We start from the raw sequence: 20,310 nt of genomic DNA, 5'->3' as shown, positions 1-20,310 counted from the left end.
AGAGAACTTACTGTCCTGTACGCACTACATGTTAATCTGCACTATATGTACAAAACTTTGAGAATGTGTCTTTTTTTATCTTTAAAATTTTAATGTTCAAGCAGCTTGATATGTAAATAAAACAGAAGCGTACAACTGCATGACAGTATTGCAGTATTTGCTCTTTTTTAAGATGACACAAGGTAAAGTAGAAGTACTGCAGTCGCATGCCTCTGCCAACCAGTGCAGTTTCAGTCCACACACACACACACACGGTACATGTTCTTTAGTCTTAATGACTCTTTACAATACAGATTTGCAAAACAACCGTTCACACTTCGAGGGGAAATTAGGGTTTCAGGGAATTTGGAACTCAGAGTCGAAGAACCTGGGATCGAACTGCCAATCTTCTGGTTAGTGGACGACCCCCACATACTTGAGGTTACCGTGACCTATGATCTCTGAAGTTGGTTCATCTTTGGGTCCAAGTGACGACTGGTCAACATCTGAAGAAATCCCCAAAAGGCAGACTTGAGATATAATGATAAAGAGGCCAAACACACTGTGACATTAACCTTTGACCACCAAATTCCAATCAGTTCATCCGTGAGTCTTAGTGAACATTTGTGCCAAATTTGAAAGGACTTTTAACAAGACCAAAGAAGGGTTTTGCGAGGTGACAATGACCTTGACTTTTGACCAGATGTTCCTGATACATCACGTTCATGAGAACATGAGGTCGCCTTGACCTTTGACAAACAAACTTCCACCAGTTCATCTTGAGGTCCAAATGAATGTTGGCACCAAATTTACAATAACTCCCTCCAGGTGTTCTTGAGATATCGTGTTCACAATGGGACGTATGGAAGGACAGACGACTGGTAAACAAGACGCCTCTGGCTGTTGCAGACACATAAAAAACCTCACAGATTACACACAACAGCCATTTTCTTTATTCTCGGATTTGACAGTAGGTATTGTAAGTTGGTATCATGCTGAAACACATTGTTAGTCTGCTCTTACACCTTGATCGATGTTTGTGTTGATGTTGCAATATTTGCACGTCTTTGCATGATTGCCTCCACACTGAGGAGCTCATGCAAAAACACTAACAATATTTTGAGCCGGGAGGTACAGTAGGATTGAAAACAGAGCGATCACTCCACACTGGCGGCATATACAGTGTTGACATTATTCTTATTTATATATATGTATATAAACAATATTTTCTATTACACTATCGGTACAGACGGTCTTTCTTAAGGTTGTCAACGACTGAAGCTGGAAGATCGTCCAGATAATGGCGACCACACATTGCAGGCGGTGAACTGAGGCCTTTGAATGAACGAGGGCGGCCGTCTCTAACCTATCGAACAACACTTCCTCTACAGCGGGTCGGACACCGAGCGTCGCTCAGTGAGACTGGCAGGTTTACAAAGGCATTGGCACTGATGGAATTACAGTGTGGCAGAACAGCGAAGGAGCTACAGAGTGAGGAAACAGCCCACAGTGAAGAGTCGCTCAAAAGTCTTCATCTAAAATCCTGTCTTTTCAGATGGGATGCATGGAGCTGAAGGAGACGAGAAAAGAGAGTCACTTAAAACAACATTGGGTTTTGACAAATGCGTTCAGGTTTGGGTCAAGCTGAAATTAAGTTATCTAATTTTCTTTAGCTTTTAAAGATGAGAGTTCAAACCTGGGATCTGATCTAATCCTAATAAAAATCTTGATATACATCTGAATTTATAGCATTTAAAAGAAAATACATTTCTTATCGAAGTGCACTCGTACATTTCCTGATAATGATTCTCGTGACTTGTGATTGGATGTTATGTTTCAGTACCCACAGATACTTCAGCGGTCGAGAGCTCAGCTCCTCGAACCGCATTCTCTTCAGCTCTGTCTAACTTACTATGGCGTAGAAATAAACAAAAAAGCAATCAATAAAAACTGATAAGTTATCATAAAAAAAGTAATCCTGTTCCAATATCAAAGATTGAAGGTCCCAAAAAAACTTTCGCGAATAAATAAAAACCTGTCACTGATGAATTTCTTCTGCATTTTAGCTGAATTCCTCTAGATCATTCTCACTCTTGATTATAAAACAAAAGTACATAAAAAAAAATAAGCTTTGTTTAAACTCATTCATAGAAACCATAAGGGATTAGTAATACTACATGTGAAACACAAGGCGCACTGCAAGAAGCGTTGTTAAGTCCAAGCTGAGGTTGTGTATCCAGGTCTGGAATGTTTGCAGGAGGAAATGCAGTGAGGATGAATGTAATGCATTATCCCACATTTATCGTTTCTCATGAGATGCACCAGGTCCGTTCCTCTCTTCTCTGAGGATTCATTCAATTCATCATGCTGGTGTGGCTGAAGCTACTTGACAGTCAAAGCTGGGGTGGCGGTGTTTCAGGAGCATCCCGGCGGTTGCACTGTTCATCATCAGCAGGTGTTAAATCAAGGTGCAGCTCGGTCCTGTGCAAGCAGGGTCACTATTGCTGATTAACATTATTGGTGGGTGGTTGAATAGCATCTGGGAGTTTGGTAGTAACAAGATAAAAGTACTGTCACTCCTACTATTGTCTTTAAAAAGTCATTTATATTGTATGTATCTAGAAGTAAGGCGTTCTCTCAGTGACATTAAATAAAAATCCTGACCACTAGATCTTTAAAAATAAGGTGGACGCCTGTTCCAATGCTTCCTAAATCAAAATTAAATAGAGTGCAACCAAAAGAAGATGCAAATGACACACTGGCCTGAGTGTGCATTGATTGAAAAGCATAATTAAACCTCCCTCCTTTTCCTGGGTGAACCGAAACTCGAACCCCCTGACTCCACTTGTGTTTGAGTGGGAGACGCAGATCAGCAGTGCTCAGCCCGTTCAGCCACGCCAAGCAGCGGCCTGGTCAGCAAAGCCGACTATGTGGGAGAGACAGGGAGCAATAACCGTGATGCAGGGAATTTAGGTTGAAGTATCGGTCACAGTCTAACCCCATTTAGAAATAAGCACATCTTTATAAATGGGATTAAACAGCGTGGATCCATAATTTGGAAGAAGTTGATTTTAAACTCCTACTCTGGTGAAGCTCATTGCCTTTGGGTACAGATTTAAGTCGAGGTCTTCCATCTTTTACAAAGATTCAACCACTGGAATGTAAAAGCCAGTCTGATCCGAGACCCAGCTTTTACCCAAGGGCAACCTTTCATTGCACATGCTGGAGGCAGAGTGCAGAGGGCTGGGCTAGCGGGCGGGGCGGAGTTATCTATTGGCTTTGTAATTGGACTTGCTGGCATCGCGGGGCTCCTTGCTGGGGTTGCTCCAGTCGTCGGCCTCAGGGCTGGTCTTGTAGTGCCGCCACGCTGACTTGTTGAAGACGGGCAGGCGCTCGAAGGACTCACTGGACAGCGCCTTTAAATGGAGGAACACGACAGCCAATGAGGTCATTTAATGAATAAGCATATCTCCCAAAATATTGAACTACTTCTTTAAACTCTGAGTATCATGTCTTGCGGACTGAGAAAAGTCATTTCAACATTGCCCTTTGTGACTTTCTGATTTTACCTTCAGATAGATGACGGCATCTGTGCCAACGCCCTCCATGGAGTAGAGCTTCAGATCCCCCTGGAAATATCGGGCATAGAGCCTCGAAATGGGCAGACCGTAGCCAAAGCCAGCCTGGACAGGGGAGGAAAAGTAGAGGCAGACTTTAATTTCCCCCAGTTGCCAGCCCATATGAATGTACGAGCTGAAATGGTCACCGGGGTCAATATTGGTTTGATTTTATGCAAGGGTGTACCAGGGGAACAGCTCCTGGCTCCAGGCTGGGCGTCGGGGCAGTGGAGTACATGTAGTTAAACAGACGGTCTATCTTCCTGAGAGGAACTCCTCCTCCACTGTCACTGATCTGAGGAACAGAAAAACCAGGCAGACACACCGTTTAAACATCACAACATGCTTTGTACCAGGAGGTCCTACATTCATTAGTGTCTGATTTACCTTTACGGATAGATCCTCTTTACCCAGAGTGACTTTTGCCTTTACAGGTGGTAATCCCTCTATGCTGTCCTCATGGAGCTCCACGGTGGCTCTCATCGAGTTCTGCAAACGCCGACAGATTTAATTAACCCAGATCAGCACCAGTCCTCATAGAATTATAGTCACATTACAGTTTAATTACATTTAAAGAGCGCTGAACTGGTTAGGTTAACGGCACTCGATGCTGCACGGCTCACCTTGAACAGCTCGAACAGCATGTGGAACAGATGAGAGGGAACGTACACGGCCTGGATGGGCTTATTAGGGGCCTTCACTGGAGGAAAAGAATACGAGGGGGTTTGAGAGGACAAAACGCACACACACACACACACACACACACACACACCCACATATACATACACAAATACACACACACAAGATAACACTAGTCTTTAGAAGTTTATGAGACGGTACACATTGTAATCATTACAGGAGTAAACGTGGAGCTCCACCCACAAGCTCTACATAGCCTCTGTATCATGGTGTAATAGCTGTGGGACAGATTACAGGGAGATATGGTTAAACTCTGAGGATTTTAGAATGAAAGTAAACGCTTGTTTCTTACTGTTGAACTCTTCGATCTTGAGCTCAGGAGCAGCCAGGTAGTACTTCTCACACAGCATTTTGGCTGTGTCGTAGGCATCTGATAGAAGAGAGCGAGACAACAGGAGTCAGGGCAGAACAAGCTGAGATATGTTCACTGTTTACATCTAGATTCCTCTTTTAGCTTCCGTTCATTCCCGGGTCATTGAGAGTGCAGCTACTGAAAAACACTATCACTGTGTAACCAAGCCACTCAGCAGAAAGATGTTCATGGATTTATGTTGGATTTATGACACTGCTGAGAATGTGATCATAAACATAGCTTACTATGTTTCCCATAAGACCTTTGCAATTATCTTACCTTAAATAACTTAAATATCCCCTAAGATGACATTTACACATATTGGCTGCAACTCACACTGACTTGGATGTTTCAGCATTGTTTTCAACTATAACATTTTATATCATTATATTTTTTTAATAATACGGCTCTTTTCAAAATACTGATACAGAGATAGAAACAACATTATAAACAGAATAGAATAGCGACGACAGATATTACACATTAAATTACTTAATTAGAACAATTCAAGATAAAGTAATACAACAGACAATGCATGCAGGTAATAGAATGGATACATATAAAGAATGTAATAAAATATGTATTTACAAATAAATATACAATAATAAAATAAGAGTACTTATAAAGACATGATAAGAGCAAGTCAAAATACTATTACATTTGTTACAGTGGACAAACATATATGTAGATAGAAAGTGGGACAGATAACTGTGACCCTCTCTGACTCACCGCTGACGACTTCAGCCACGCTGCAGTTGGGGTCGATACTGCCGATGTGTTTTGGATGAGCGGGGTTGGTGTCATTCCCAAACAGCAGAGCTGAACATAAACACATGGAAATAAAAGGTCAGCTGCAGTGACAAGTCATGGGGAAAAAAAGTCAAGCGGCTGGTGAGATGTTCTCCAGGACTCACTGTGCTGGTTGATGAGCATGCGGAACGAGATGCGGTTGGTGTAAAAGCGGTCGAGGAAATACTGGATGTTGCTGCTGACGAAGGGGTCGAAGCCGAACTTCTCCTTGTACTCGATGACTCCCTGCGCCATAGTGGGAACCACGTCGTTGTGACGGTTACGGATCTCGATCAGGAGCTCCAGGAAGCTAAAGATAGGAGATCAAATTCCATCAATATGTTTACAGAACAGTAAATGGTTGATATTCTTAAACTGCTTTACGACTTGCACTGGATTATGGACATTTTGTTGAAACTACCCAGATATGTGATAACGCTTATGTCTGAGTTAGTTCCTACAGACATTTTCGGGAACTAACTTTTCCTTCCAGCCTGGTGAAAAGCCTCCTGCTGCTCTACCCAGACGCCCTTTCCTGAACTCTCCTGCTACGTTCTTCAAATGTGGAAGACAAACTCAGGTAAATATAGAGACCCAATTTTCCAACGGCTTTAGATCGACTGTGAGGGAATTGATAAATAAGATAAGAAATCACCAGGAAAAGCATTACAGCATTTTTCTATCAAGGGATCAGTTCCTTTCTGAAAATGAGGAAGAGGATAAATACGACTCATAATGAACATTTATTTTTAACTATTCATTGAACCCTTGCTGCTCTTTCCTTTGTAGAGTTTACCATTTCAAAATATCTGAATTGTCTTTTTAATTCCTTGTTTGGAGGAGTATCAAGCTTAAGATCACTGTTTTCTAAACAGACTTAATCAAAATCCTGCCTTTGTTTCTCAGCCATGTGTGGCTGTTCATCACACTGCGTTGTTATAGTATAAATATACAGCATTACCTGTGCAGGCAGCAGAGATCTGTGTGTACTAAGGGGATTAGCTGCAGTGGAGGAGGGACATGTAGACAATAAGCCAGTGTACAACAGCTGGTTGTACTTACGTGATATACAGTACATGATATACAGTGTCTTCTTTAAATCATTATTAATCATTCATCATCATTAATCACTCACTCGTTCAGAGCGTGAGGATCCTCTGCTTTTCGATTCTCGTAATCCAGCAACTCCACAAAACTCTGCATGTACCTGATAAAGCAGATAAAGAGGTCAAAGGGCGACGTTTACAAAAGCTTCTTATCACAGAGTCCGTTATAAACTTTATTATCTGGGAGCCTTACAAAGAACATAACTGAAAGAGGTGTCTCACCACTTCTGCACCAGCCTGACGGAGGGCTGGCTCACCAGCTTGTCAGGCAGCAGGTTGACTTCTCTCATGGTGTTGGCCAGGCGCACGGGCAGCTCCTTGCGCAGGAACATGTAGGAGGTTTTCTCACATGCATTGTTCCGGCCTAAGAGAGAAAGAGAATGCAATATTTGTAATAAGTTTCTGGTTGTTTTCTGGTAGATCTACATTTCCTGTAAAGAGGAAGGTTTTTTTAGAAAGCCCATTTCATAAACAGCGGTTCATTCAAAGTGCTAGAAAGGGAAATTGAAAACAAAACATAGACTAAATATGCAAATTCACCATTCTCTAAACTGAAACTAAAAATACTGAAATGTTAAGGGAACTGATATCCATGAGTGTGTGCAATGGGATTCAGTTTGATTGAATTTAATTGGACTGCTGGGCCTTGGCGGAGGTGTGAGCTCTACTGAGTGCCACTCTAGTTTGTCATATGAAAACCACCTTTCATGCCAGGCAGCTGGAGGCTGTGGTGGGTGTCGATATCCAACCTTTAACATGACACCTTAAACTTTGCTATCTGCAGAAACTAAATGACTCTGCACCAACATCTGCCAGAGGGGGAGTCGTGGAAAGGTTAGAGGGATTCGTGTTTCTACATCCAAACAGGAAGAACTAAATTAAACTGATAAAATCTTAAATGGTTTTCTTGAAACTAACTAATTGAATGCCAGCGTGGCCTTTTTAACATCCTTTTACTCCACTTAATGTAGTTCACAGTGTGCAACATGCTCTGGTCTTGTGCTTCCCTCTCACACAGAAGCACGTGCAGCCTATTAACCCTCAGCAGAGAATCACTGAGCACTGTGGAAGTCTGTGGGGAGAAGCAGATCAGGTTCTTATAATCAAAAAGCGACACAATGGGAAAGTCTCAGGCTGCACAAAGGAACAATTGCGTTTTTAGGGTAGAGGAAACCCTTTGTGCTGATGTTTGTGATCCACCTCGAGACTCCCACACTGACAAGACAGTAAGATATGTTACCCTGTGTTATTGTATCAGAGGGGTGAAAGAACTCGATGATCAGGCAGAACGACAAGAAGCCTCCTTTCACCTCAGCTCAAAGGAAAAACTTTCACCTGATTCAGCAAATGGAGAGGGAGGCCTTGTAAATTATAAAACCGGGAAGTGAAAACAGCAAACACTGACTCAGCCCTGGAATCACACACTCCTGGGATGAAGGCCCATTTGTTCCCCTTTTAAAAACACACCAGTATCTTCTTAATATATATTTAGAGAAATGTGTATATCATGTACATATTCTGGGTTTTTTCTTTTCTTTTGATTTCATTGCCCATTTGTAATTCTATTTTATACTTTCACATGTATAGCTTGTCTACCTGGTTTTTGACTATCTGCTGCTGAAAGAATTAGGGAATTTACCTGGTGGGTTTTCGGTTTATCTTATCTTATCAATTCCCACTGAAAGGTTAATGGTTGAGTCAATGGTTAATGATACCAGCAATAAAAAATGGCACTGACAAGTGAAGAAGAACTGATCGCCGCTGGTAAACGTTTAACAGCTATTTAAAAGTAATCATTGTGTTTTTCCTACATGATTCACTTGATGAAAGGATGCGACATGTCAGAGAAGAGTGTTTAAGTGTTTGTGAAATTTGGTTCCAGTGAATTGAAATGTGGTTTAACACACAAATATGGTCATAGGGCATTCGGTGGAGGAAGATAGTTCTGGTTTTAAATGCCCTGGTTTCAGACTGGTTCTCTGCATCGGCCGATACGCAATTACAGATATTGAAATCGTTATCGGGAAGTGAACATTCTTTATCGAGGCATCTCAAGTGCAGCCATCACTTCCTGTGTTTACTCTCACGTCCAATCACCAGCTGTGAGAGCAAATTGCGTAAGATAGACGGACGACTGTGTTTAATCAGAAGATGGATTAGGACAAAGCCTTGAGTGCAGCCGCTGAATTAATAACTGTGGTGTTGCACTGTCAGGTCTCTTGTCCGCCTGCCACAGTTGGTGACTCAACAAATGTGTGCACACCCAGAAAACATGAGCCTTCAGGTAACTTCTGAGAACCACAGTGATCAAGGCACATGGATTCCTGTTGTTGAGCGATGAAGAAATGGGGAAGTTTAAGCTGGGTTCACCCTCCACACATGCAGGACCTGGCTGCATCCTACAAACACACACACACACACAGGGCTGTCCTCCATCCACAGTGTGTGTGTGTGTGTGTGTGTGTGTGTGTGTGTGTGTGTGTGTGTGTGTGTGCTGTCATGGCTGAACGTAAACCCCACAGTGAAAAGGGCAGATCTGACCCGCAGAAAGCGTAAGGTGTCATGGCAGCTGGCAGCACAAGACGTGCAACTCTATTAATAAACACAGTGACACATCAAATCCAGAGCAGAGACTCTCAGAGGAACAACAGGGTAAACAACACTTGTTTACATCGGGAGGACACTCACCGAAATCCAGGAACTGCTTGATGGAGAGCGGGGACGGAGAGAACCGGGAGTAGTACTCGATTTTGGGGTGGGCGTTTTTCAGCAGGGACGTGAAGACCCTCATTTTGTAAAGTGTGCAGGTGACGTGTTCCGGTTCAGCTGCGAGAAAGACCCTCGGGAGGAGGAAGAGAAGGAAACACGCGACACGGCCGCTTCATCCCCGGTGTTGTTGACTGGCGCACACGCAGACAGGGCTCCTCTCCCGGCGGCGTCCACATTTGTCCCAAACCCTGCGGGGCTCCGGCAGGACACCACACCACGATGGACAAACGTCCATAAGGTTACATGACACGGTGAGGACACTGTGGACTCAACCGCGAGTCCTTCTTCATCCCTGGACTTTCAGTTCTGCTCAGAACCCGAGGAGCCTGGGGGGAGAAAACAAACACACACACACTTCCGGTTAACGTGTTTCACAATAAGACGCAGCCCGTCAAATGTAGCCGAGCTGATGTGATAGCACTTTCTAATAATGAGACTTTACATTGTTTTCTAGTAGATTCAAATAAATAACTTATTTTTGCACAGATCGATTGTGAGCCATTATGCAAAATGTAACAGACAGACATAACAACTATAAAGAAGCATACAAATAAAACAAAGAGATACAACACAGCTAAATGGTTCAAAACAACCACAAAGACACAAAAAAAACTATGAGTTTATCACCCATGATAGAAAAGGAGGAGAGCTTATATACAATCCTATTGCATGAGTCGATGTCCTCTGTAGTTTTTATAACAAATATTTTAAAACAAATTAACATTTAAAACTGTGTCCTTCACATACCTTCTTATTTTTTATTTGTGGATCGTTATTGTTTATACTTTTAGATTAATAAGTTGAGAAATCGTATGGAACAAAAAGATAATTTTGCTCAAAGAGTGCCGTGGCAGTCGAAGCAACAACAACATTTTATTTTTTAAACATCTTCTCCAAGTTTCCGGTGTGTCTGGTCTAACTTGACATCATTGGACAACACGTAGATTCAAAGTCTCCACTCAACCGCACTTGGCACAGGCCTGTTGATGCTCTGCGGGGATTGGTCCAAAAAACGGAAGTAAGCCACAGCAGCAACCCGATTGGTCGATAGGCCTGTCAATCATCGTGGTTTAGCTTGACTTGTTTACATGCAGCTGGTCAATGACACACTGAGTTATATAATTGTAACAAGTACAGACACACATAGAATACTGCATATTGCAATTGGTAATAAAAAAAAAAATTATACTTTCTTTTAGTATTTGATGTGAATGTTTTCACTGTGGAATAAAACACTGTGTCAGGCATCTGCTGCAGTTAATTACAATTAGGCTCCACTCACATTTTAGCTTCTACCGCCACCTAGCGGCAGAAGTTTGAGAATATGCTTTTGCATATGGACAACTGTGATCGTCATATTCCAGAGGTTTTAACACGGACAAGCAGATGTGCGATAGATGTGAATTTGACAAAATTTTGTTTAATATAATAAATGCATTTTATTTCACAGAGAAGTTGGCAGAAAGGGCTGAGTAATTAAATATGGATTAAGCTTTAATTCATGTCTTGGATATGCTACTCTATTTTTTTATTACCATTAGACCACAGCTCATATATACATTAAACATGCTTGAATGTAAAATGTCAACGTTCATTCATATATGATTTTTTTATTGTAGGTAATGTAGCAATTCATTATGTATTATTTTGTTATTAGCAGTATTTAGTTATTTTATCCGGTATTTACTTACTTTGATTTTGTTTTGTTGGGGCTGAACAGCCTTTTAGACACCACAGGTTTATACAGGCATATTTGTATGCAGAGGTAGATGTAAACCAGCAGAGGAGGTTTTATATTTTGAAACTCATATTGAAGAAATAACTGCAAAGCCTAAAACAAAATTAAGTTTCTTTTCTCAAGAACCATTTCTGCATGACTGCATGTTGTATAGATTTGAATCCATCAAGACCATACACCAACTCCCCTCTTTGATGTTTATGCCAAAGACGCCAGCATCTTCTGTGTTCGGCCTATAAACCTTTATATAATTCACACTTAACTCATGTAGAAACTTTTGATTTCAAATAATGCAGCTTTTCTTTGTGTAATTTCTGTCATTGATGCTGCTGCGTCCGTGCAGATGCTGCTGCAGGATTTCCAGATGTCCTCTCCTGTTGTTATCCCCTCCAAAGTTTTGCAGAATAATATGTGCTCATACATGTCGTCAGTATCAATGTAACTCACAAAAGCAACAAATTGTGCATTTCCACTGACATCTGTGGAATCATCCAGCTGGAGTGAAAAGGGGTTTCCTACAACTTATTCGACAATGTCTGTTCCTATTTTATCTACCCTGCGGCACAGAGTCAATTGACAAAGGGTCAAACCCTCCTGGTATGAGGGAGAGACTCGAGTTATATTAGGACAATGAAATTGAATAACCTACAGAATATAAAATTCAGTTCATGAACTTACACTTATATTTTATTGAATAACAATTTTTAAAGGATTTTGGAATTGACACAATTTTTTAATTTTTTTTAAATCTCACGTACCCCCATTTGAGAACCACTGCCATAGACAATGTAAAACTATGTTAAGTGATGTTTTATACATTTATATATTTTTTAAAAAGGCTAAAATGATAAATCGTACTTTGTTAATATGTCTGCTATACATAAATTATTGTACTTCTTTGTGTTCTTTTTACTGTATTGCAATTCATTCAACAAACAACCACAACATTAGTTTATATATAATTCATATTTATTCATATTTTCTTATATATTCTCTTAAGCAAATAAATGCAGGAAAATAAAAATCTCACTCTCACACTCTCACACTCACACACTCACACACTCACACACTCTCACACTCTCACACTCTCACACTCTCACACTCTCACACTCTCAGTTCTCATGCAGACTCCGCCACTGCGACCATCTTAGTGTTTTCACAGTTTTCATCTTTTTCTTCCGGTAGAGGATCGTACGGTCGTCGATACAGCAGCCGCGTTACCAAGGTGATGATGAACATCTCCAGGATCAACAGCTGCTGACTCATCACTGTGGAGCAGGAAGTACAGCAGGTCAAAGTGGTGACGAGGGGAACACAATCAAAAAGAGGACTTTAAGGATGGATGGACTCATTTTTGATCAAACAGATGAACAAATGGATGGAGGGACTGATTGTGTGGATGGAGGTTGACTCACTGTATCCTCTGGCTGGCCCAGAGAAAGGGAGTGCACAGGCGATGGTTCCATTCATGGCCAAGATGTTGATGATGGCTGACTGCAACTGGCTCAGGACCAGCACCAGCTATACACACATACACACACACAGTTAACCCTGACAAACAAAAGGCTGCTGGAAAATCTTGTAAAAAACTAATGAAGGCCCTATAGCCTGACATGTTATTAGAAAGAGTGTTTACATACAGCCAGGCATATATACTGAGGAGTACACGCAGATACTGTCTGTCATGAAGTGTGCAAACAGCTGTTTGTGTGCACACATGCTTCTCCTGGGCCTTACCTGGTACATGGCGTACTTAGGGATGATCTTGAGCGTCCGGAGGGTAGTTCTCAGGTGCATGAAAAGGATCGCTACAGGCCACAGGGCTGTGATCGTCAAGATGCCCACGAATGGGTTGATCCAAATGGCGGCTCCGGTGATCTTCAACTGAGGATGGAGTCAGGCGCACACACAATCACACAGTTATCCGACTGTCTCAATGACTTCAGAGAACATTGCACTGACTTGCATTGGTTTCCTAGAGAATTATTCTAACCTTAACCATACTGACTACGAGTCTAACTCTTACCTTAACCTCAACCCTAAACCTAACCCGAAAAACAAGTCTTCACCTCTAAGTTTTATGAATTATGTTATAGGGACTTGATTTTTGTCCCCATTGGAAATTAACCATAATAGGAAGTGAAGTAGATTTAGGTCCAGTAATACCTGGGGCACACACACTCCATGAAATCCATAGATATGTCCATATACTGTATATTCTCCTACAAATATGATATATGAGGATGAGATTTTATCTTTGCACATAATACAACTGTACTGAAGGCAAATCATGACTATAATTTTCCTACACAAAAGTGTTCAACCGGAGCAATTAAATCTAATATAGTAGATTCAGATTTGTATAGACACCAAAGATGAAAAGCTAACAAGATAAACAATGTGTGTTTGTGAGTCCTCAAGTTGCCTAGAAAAAAAAAGGAAAATAAATACCAAAAACTATTCAGGGATAGGATAGCATACAGGGTTGCGGCTCAGAATTCCCACGTTATTAACTCACATTAGTCAGGTCAAAGGAGCCGTTGGTCCAGAGGACAATGGAGAGGATGGTGAAGACGGTCTTCAGGACGGCAAACTGTAAGGAGCCAAGTTTGAGCAGGAAGAGCGTGCGCCTGGAGCGGGAACAGAGGAAACTAGTTCATGGCAGCCAGTGATGACAGAACATGGGTTTTTAAATGCATTTTTAAAAATGGGTTTTTAAATGCATTTTTTCCTCTAAATGCATTTTAAAAAAAAACGAAATCAAGGTATAAAAGTCATGGAAGGCTGCTTCGCCCTGAACCCGTCCTGGATTGTTACAGCAGGATGTTTTGCGCACCACAGCCTTGGGCTCATCTCTGTTGGCTCGTAAATGTTTTTTTTTTAAATGGAAAAACAATAATGTCCCTCTGAGGTTCACCATCACCTGAACCGACTGCACTAGCTCCTCAAGGATTTACACAACGACTAGAATCACTGCCCTGCGATTGTATGCCTCTGTAAACGAGTGCAGTTTCAGTTTGCATTCGTGAGGTGCCAAAGGAGTCCCTCATTCTTAAAGGGACAGTTCACTGAAAAAGGAAAATTCACTCATTCAACCGATGTTTAAACAGGTGGATCAATAAACTGTGACACAAAGTGAGTGCAATTAGTCTTTAATCTGCTTGAAAGAAACATAATGAAACTAGTATGATACATGCCTGCCCCCCCCCCCCCCCCCTCCCCCTCCCTTCCAACAGGGCTGGGTGACCAGGAGTGTGTTCAACTTGCATCTAATCTGAGGATAACACTCGGTGGATCGCTGCGTTTACACAATCTTTCCAAACAGGCAAACAATGACATAAGAGAGCGCTGCCCGAGCCCCGGCTCCTCAAACAACAGGTGATAAGGAGCAGCAGGAGATCTGGGCTTAATTAGCAGAGCAACGTGTTTCAGCGAGCGGCCTTACAGGGATTACACAACAACATGAGCAACACAAAACGTGCCACCGCGAGAAACACTGTCTCCATCTCATCTCATATCTCTGTTTCTGCTTTTAAATACAAACAGTTAAAGGGAATGGTCGGGACATATAGTTTGTTTTCCTGACAAAGAGTTAAGACAAGAGGTCGATGCAAACTGTGTCTCAACTCAGTCAAATAGGTTTCTCTTGAAGAGGGTCTCTGTCATTTAAGGTAGTTCTCATCACATGTATGTCCATGTATTAGTTATTATCGTTACTGCTCAGACTCCAAATGCTTAAGATGGCAGAGTTTGAAACCGGGATATTTTAGCTTGGTTTCTGGACAGGGGGAGGAAGTGGAAACATTTCGATTATTATTTACAGTCCATGTTTGATGCGTATGGGACCAGAACTCTTTAAGGCTTTGTTCTAGCCGTGTCCCTGACAAAACAGAGCTTTTCTTCCATCTGATAAATAAAAATGCATATTTCCTGCTTCACATGTTGGGAGCTGCCATCCAGCTACAGACAGGCCACTGCAGACAGCAGATATGCACACCAAGGGTGTTGTAAGAAAGGATTCATTTCGCTTCTTTCCTGTTACGGCAGCACAAAGATACTGATCATGAAAACCACCGTCTCTACATGTTTACCGTGTGATGTCGACGTGCGGCAGGCAGAGGCAGCAGCAGCAGCACGGCCCTGTGCTGATCTTCAGTTTGTGTTTTCCCGCCCGCCTCAGGAAGGCCTCATCGCCGCCCACCTCCTCCACCATCATGATCAGGAACTTGAACACCACAATGGCAAAGTAACTGCGAGGAAATAAAGAACGAGGGATGAGAGGTGAGGGGGTGAGGAAGAGGAGAAGACGCACAAGAAGGAAGAAGATCAGCGGAGGAACATTACACAAAACAGTATCACTGACATGCAAGTTTCCCATGTGATCTTTCACCGGGGGGGCTCTGCCAGTGAAATAACACACAGCGCAGCGAGAGGTGGAAGGTGAGAAAGAGAGAGAGGCAAAGGAAAGCAGACCCACCAGGCTGAGGTCATATCAGTAAACATGGTGGCTCTGGGGATCCACATCCCCACACAGGACATGGTGCCGATAACCTGAGAGAGAGAGAGAAGAAGGGGGTGAGAACCACGTGAAGATACAACATGATCAGGACCAGCACATATGCAAACTGTTTTCTCTGCTCCTCCGACTGTATTCATCTTACCGGCGCAGCCCCATTCACCCAGATGATTACACTCTTCTTATTGGACGGCACTTTCTTATAGATGTAGACACATTCCTCTAAGTAGAGCAGCATGGACAACGCCGCCATGAAGGTGAGGATGCCGTAGAGGACCATGCCAAAGATATCCAAATCTGGAGGGAGAGGAGAGAAATTCACACAAATAAGCGAATCTTTCAAATGTCTCATTTCAGCTCAACATCATCCTGCAAAAATCCAAACCTGATTCATGAACTTTGATTGTGCTTCTATAAAGACAATGGGTATTTAGCTTGTTGGGACTTTTGTTAAGGACTTAACATGTTTATTTACTGTTGACAAATAGTACAGCAGCTTGTTACAGGACAAGTTTTAGAAGACTTTTCACCTTCAGAAAATATTCAATGAAAGTGAAAAGAATATTCATTTGAAATCGGACCGAGGATTCAAAGGTCCTTCTCCAGAAATTGAAGCTTGACATGACAAGGGAATGTGCCATTAAGATGCAGTAATTGTTAAAGCCTTAATCAAAACCTATAAAAATGGTTTGGCAGGTTGAATGATTTATTGCCTGATAAAAACTGGTGGCTTTAAATTGAAATATATATTTACAATCACAAGAAAAAGTGGAATGGCTCTCAGTAAAGCTACTACATCCACCGAGGCCAAACAATCCCACCTCTGATTGTTTTTTTCCGAGAGTGGAAATATACAAGAAAAAAATGAAGTGGTCTAATAAACAAAAATGATTTATTTGACATAAAATATAGTTAAAGAAAGTGAAAACCCTCGTGTGATGGTTTTCCCAGGCTCAGACCCCTTCCCTCTACCAAGTTTGGAAGAAATTTGTTTTGTAGTATTTACTTAATTCTACTCACAAATAAACAACATAAAACCTCCTTGGCCGGGGGAGCTATAAATTTCAATAACAGGAAAATGTGGTTAAATTCAAAACTATTCGCGACATGAAACAAAAAAAGTAAATCTTTGAAAATGTTTGACAAAGGCAAATAGAAAAAGTTTCTTTGGGGCATTGGACCTAACTGGAAATAGGAGTAGTATCGTATTGTAATGGTGAGTAATGCTTATATTGACCCATCACTTTGTTGATGCCCTGAGTTTCCTTGATGACATGAGTCTGCAACAATTTGAGGTTGTTTTGAAGTTAATGCACAGTGCAAGTGAAAACAGCAGACTGTTGCCACTGGCATGTACAGAACATGTTGATCCTCTGACACGTGACTTCTCCTCAGGTCATGTGATAATCAAGAGCTTTGCGGTAGTAACATATACGTTTATTTCTGAATCAGCCTGGAGGACAGAACAGAAGGGAAAGTTACTGATTGAATAAAAAAGCTGCTGGTTGTGAAACAACATGAGTTGTGTTTCTGAAACTTCCTGAGTGATGAGTTATTCCTGCATGTGGGTGGGATTTTGCCAGAAGAACACTTGTGGCAACAGGGAACACGTAAATGGGAACAGTCAAATCGTACAAACAGATGTCTCAGACAAAGGAATATACCCCATGACAAAGCTGCCCTTCTGCTCTACACGAGATAGGAAAGGTTGAGTCAATGGTTCCAGCCTGTTGCCCGTTATCCCCTGGTTTCCAGGTCATTTATTCTCTGGAATCCAGAAAGTCATTATCGGTAATCAACTGATAGAAACACAAACAGTTTCACTTTTCCTTCTTGGTGGGTCTGGGCCTTTTATGCTTTCCTGTTGGTTTGATGAGAGCTGGATATTCTACTCTGAGTGAGTGAGTGAGTGAGTGAGTGAGTGAGTGAGTGAGTGAGTGAGTGAGTGAGTGAGTGAGTGAGTGAGTGAGTGAGTGAGTGAGTGAGTGAGTGAGTGTGTGTGTGTGTGTGTGTGTGTTGGCGAGTGTGTGTGTGATCAAGATGCAAGAGAGTGAGAGAATGAGTGTTTGAATAAATGAGAGAGTGACTTTTACCTCTTTCAATCCTTTTATCTCTTTCATCCTGCTTGGAAATGTTAAACTTGTGTCCCTGTTCAGCACGTTGAATCCACCTTTGTGTATGAAACTTGCCTTATAAATAGAACTGACTTGACTTTCAAAATAAATAGGCAAAGTCTCTATTAGAGGACAAACTTTAGAGACTTTGTTTAAAAAACAACAACAGAAAAGCACCTAGTAACAAATTTAAAGACAAACTTGTTTACACACAGAGGCCCATGTCTCTCTGCATCAACTCAACTCATTGAGAAGCCGTCTGTAACTCAGGTGGAGGCTGCTCTACGGTGGCCCTGAAGGTCAAAACACCATAAGATTTCACAATCTTTAAAGCTCAGAGCATGGCTCACAAGAGAAAGGCTGGTTTGTAAAATGGTGCCAAATGTTACTCTGCGTCACTTCCAACATATGATGATGATGATGGTTATGATGATGATGATGATCTTAGCACAGAGCTGAAGTGACCTCACTCTGGCAAACCCCTGACAGGATGAGGTTCCCCCACCCTCTAAGTCTTTACTTTCATGGTTGATCACAAGGGGGGATTGTGATGGAAATGTAACATTTTGATCATGCACAATATTATCATGTTAATTTCCCATTTGATTGATCATGATTGAATCTTATACAATGTAACCGTGATCCTGCTGTATCATGTACAACTGAATGAATCTCGGCCTGATTGCCATCGAGCATCACATCAAGTGAATGTCTTCTGTTGAAATATCCCCAAATGATTCCAAGCTTCTTTTCCATTGTTCAAAGGAACAGAAAAAGGAAATGACATTGAGCTGTCAGCAGGGAGTTTGGTTATGTGCAGTCACAAAGAGCGGTTCCACCCTTCCAGTAATAAGAAATGAGTGAGTGTTCCGTGAAATGTCTTGTCTTCGTGCTTTGACCATCAGGGCCACCGTACAGTTTACAACGTGATAACCTTTCTGGACATTAGCTGGAGAAGTGTTGAAACAGTTGAGCCGACTCTAACCTGCCATCTCCCACCAACAAAGTCCATGTTTGATTAATGCAACGTGCAAACAGCAAGAGGGTGAAACCAGGTGACCCCAGGGCAGGACGACACAGTCAAGGTTAATATCAGCACACACATTTTTTCAGGTGATAACCTTCATTTTCCTAATAAATGTCAAATTATTATTTCTTTAAACTTCGAGGACTGCTGAAAGGAAGTTGTGGTTTTAAACTCTTCTTCATGATTAACAGCAAAGTATTTTACATATCTGGGGTGGATCCAATATATATTATACCTCCTGCATAAGGATTATATTTACATATTTTGAACGTTATAAATGAAAACTATATTGTGAAAACGTATTGATTTTTTTTACTGGCCAGCCCTATATATATATCTATATATATATATAGAGTCAGCTAAGGCAGTCTATAATTATTAAGATGCAGTCTACTACAGTGAAATAATAAGCGATCTATTTCACCACAATTGAGAAATGAATAATTTGAATGAAAAAAGTGAAAGGTGCTTTGTGGATAAGCAGTAAAAGAAAAGGGCAGATTTAACCTTCATTTAAAGGGTACTCAATTGCTAAAAAGACAATCTGGCAGGGAATCATCAATATTAACAATTATCTTTTTTAATTTGTTATACTATTTTACTTCAATAGAAATATGATGATGTTAAGTGACATTAGGATTTAGGCATGACAATATTACTTAGCTCAATTTCTCCTAGGTGGATTTTCTCTATAAGCTCCCGTAAATGTCAGGCTCACAAGTGAAAAAAACTAAATTAAAAAGATAATCCAACATTAGTAGCACCAGCACCCAAGTGAAGTGGATTAATGGATTAGTTGTATAAAAAAAAGTCATTGGAACTGAGCTCTGTCTGAACATGTGGCTGTAATTTGACAGTTTATCTGGTGCTGGTCTTGAAATATAATGCTCTGCACATGTCAGCTTTGAACTGGGGCCCGGGGATAAAACAGAGGATAGAGCCAACGTTTTCTCTCCTTCATTATTTACTGTAGTGTTTGCTCGGCTGCTTCTGAAAACCCTCTTTGTATAATCACATTATCGTGGCCTCCCAAAATAAACCAGGATGGACCAAAGGGGGGAAACACAGACTCCCCAGAGGTTCCCACAGGTCCTTGAAGGAGGACAAAATAAACTTTCCGTGAATCAGTTTCACCAGTTTAGTTTATCCTCTTTTCCCAGAGGGACCAGAGAGGAGAAAGCTACCCACATGGGAAAATCTAACTGGACTCCTGCCACTCCCGTTCTGCCGAAGAGTAATCACAGCTACTCACTGACAATGATGTCGATGGCGAGAGGAGGCTTCTCCCCCAAGCACCTCGGGTCAATGGTTTTGTTCGTTCCATTATTCATCGCTGGAGGATGTCGACAGATTTCTCTCCACAAACAACAAGCGCAACTTCTGCCGCTGGTCTCTCTCGTATCCACGGACGCAGCGTGCGTAAAGTTTGCGGGTGCGGACTCTCCTCTTCGCTCCAAGTATCCAAATGAAGCGTCCTGAAACTTTCCATGGAGGGATATTATCTGTACCCCGCAAAAAACACTTGTTGCAGCCTCTAGACCCGCCCCCCCACTCCATTTCGTCACCGGCTCCTGAATAAGTGACGTAAAGAGGGACGGGGGATT

The 20,310-nt window shown here is 41.7% G+C and overlaps 2 protein-coding genes and 1 long non-coding RNA gene across 3 annotated transcripts; 1 reads left to right on the top strand and 2 right to left on the bottom strand.

The window, feature by feature from the left end:
• Window positions 1–909: 909 nt before the first annotated feature.
• Window positions 910–9,660, bottom strand: LOC128425602 (pyruvate dehydrogenase (acetyl-transferring) kinase isozyme 3, mitochondrial). The gene is made up of 11 exons (XM_053412295.1): window positions 9,231–9,660; window positions 6,765–6,906; window positions 6,572–6,643; window positions 5,562–5,746; window positions 5,377–5,466; window positions 4,588–4,665; window positions 4,220–4,296; window positions 3,984–4,085; window positions 3,784–3,891; window positions 3,549–3,662; window positions 910–3,395 (listed from the first exon to the last, which is right to left on the bottom strand). Exons 1-11 carry the CDS (start codon window positions 9,331–9,333, stop codon window positions 3,246–3,248), a joined length of 1,221 nt encoding a protein of 406 aa, XP_053268270.1. The 5' UTR covers window positions 9,334–9,660; the 3' UTR covers window positions 910–3,245.
• A 2,340-nt stretch (window positions 9,661–12,000) lies between these two features.
• On the bottom strand, window positions 12,001–20,231 carry slc51a (solute carrier family 51 subunit alpha). Its single transcript, XM_053412860.1, has 8 exons — window positions 19,959–20,231; window positions 15,711–15,862; window positions 15,527–15,600; window positions 15,141–15,299; window positions 13,568–13,679; window positions 12,787–12,933; window positions 12,465–12,570; window positions 12,001–12,317 (listed from the first exon to the last, which is right to left on the bottom strand). The coding sequence occupies exons 1-8, from the start codon at window positions 20,035–20,037 to the stop codon at window positions 12,169–12,171; spliced, it is 978 nt and encodes a 325-aa protein (XP_053268835.1). The 5' UTR covers window positions 20,038–20,231; the 3' UTR covers window positions 12,001–12,168.
• LOC128426008 (uncharacterized) lies at window positions 18,638–20,172 on the top strand. The gene is made up of 2 exons (XR_008333212.1): window positions 18,638–18,764; window positions 19,867–20,172. It is a non-coding gene; the product is annotated as an uncharacterized LOC128426008 (long non-coding RNA).
• Window positions 20,232–20,310: the final 79 nt, after the last annotated feature.

The sequence above is a fragment of the Pleuronectes platessa genome, chromosome 20 (genome assembly GCF_947347685.1).
Source record: "Pleuronectes platessa chromosome 20, fPlePla1.1, whole genome shotgun sequence".
NCBI lineage: Eukaryota > Metazoa > Chordata > Actinopteri > Pleuronectiformes > Pleuronectidae > Pleuronectes > Pleuronectes platessa.
This window is presented reverse-complemented; position numbering and strand designations above follow the sequence as displayed.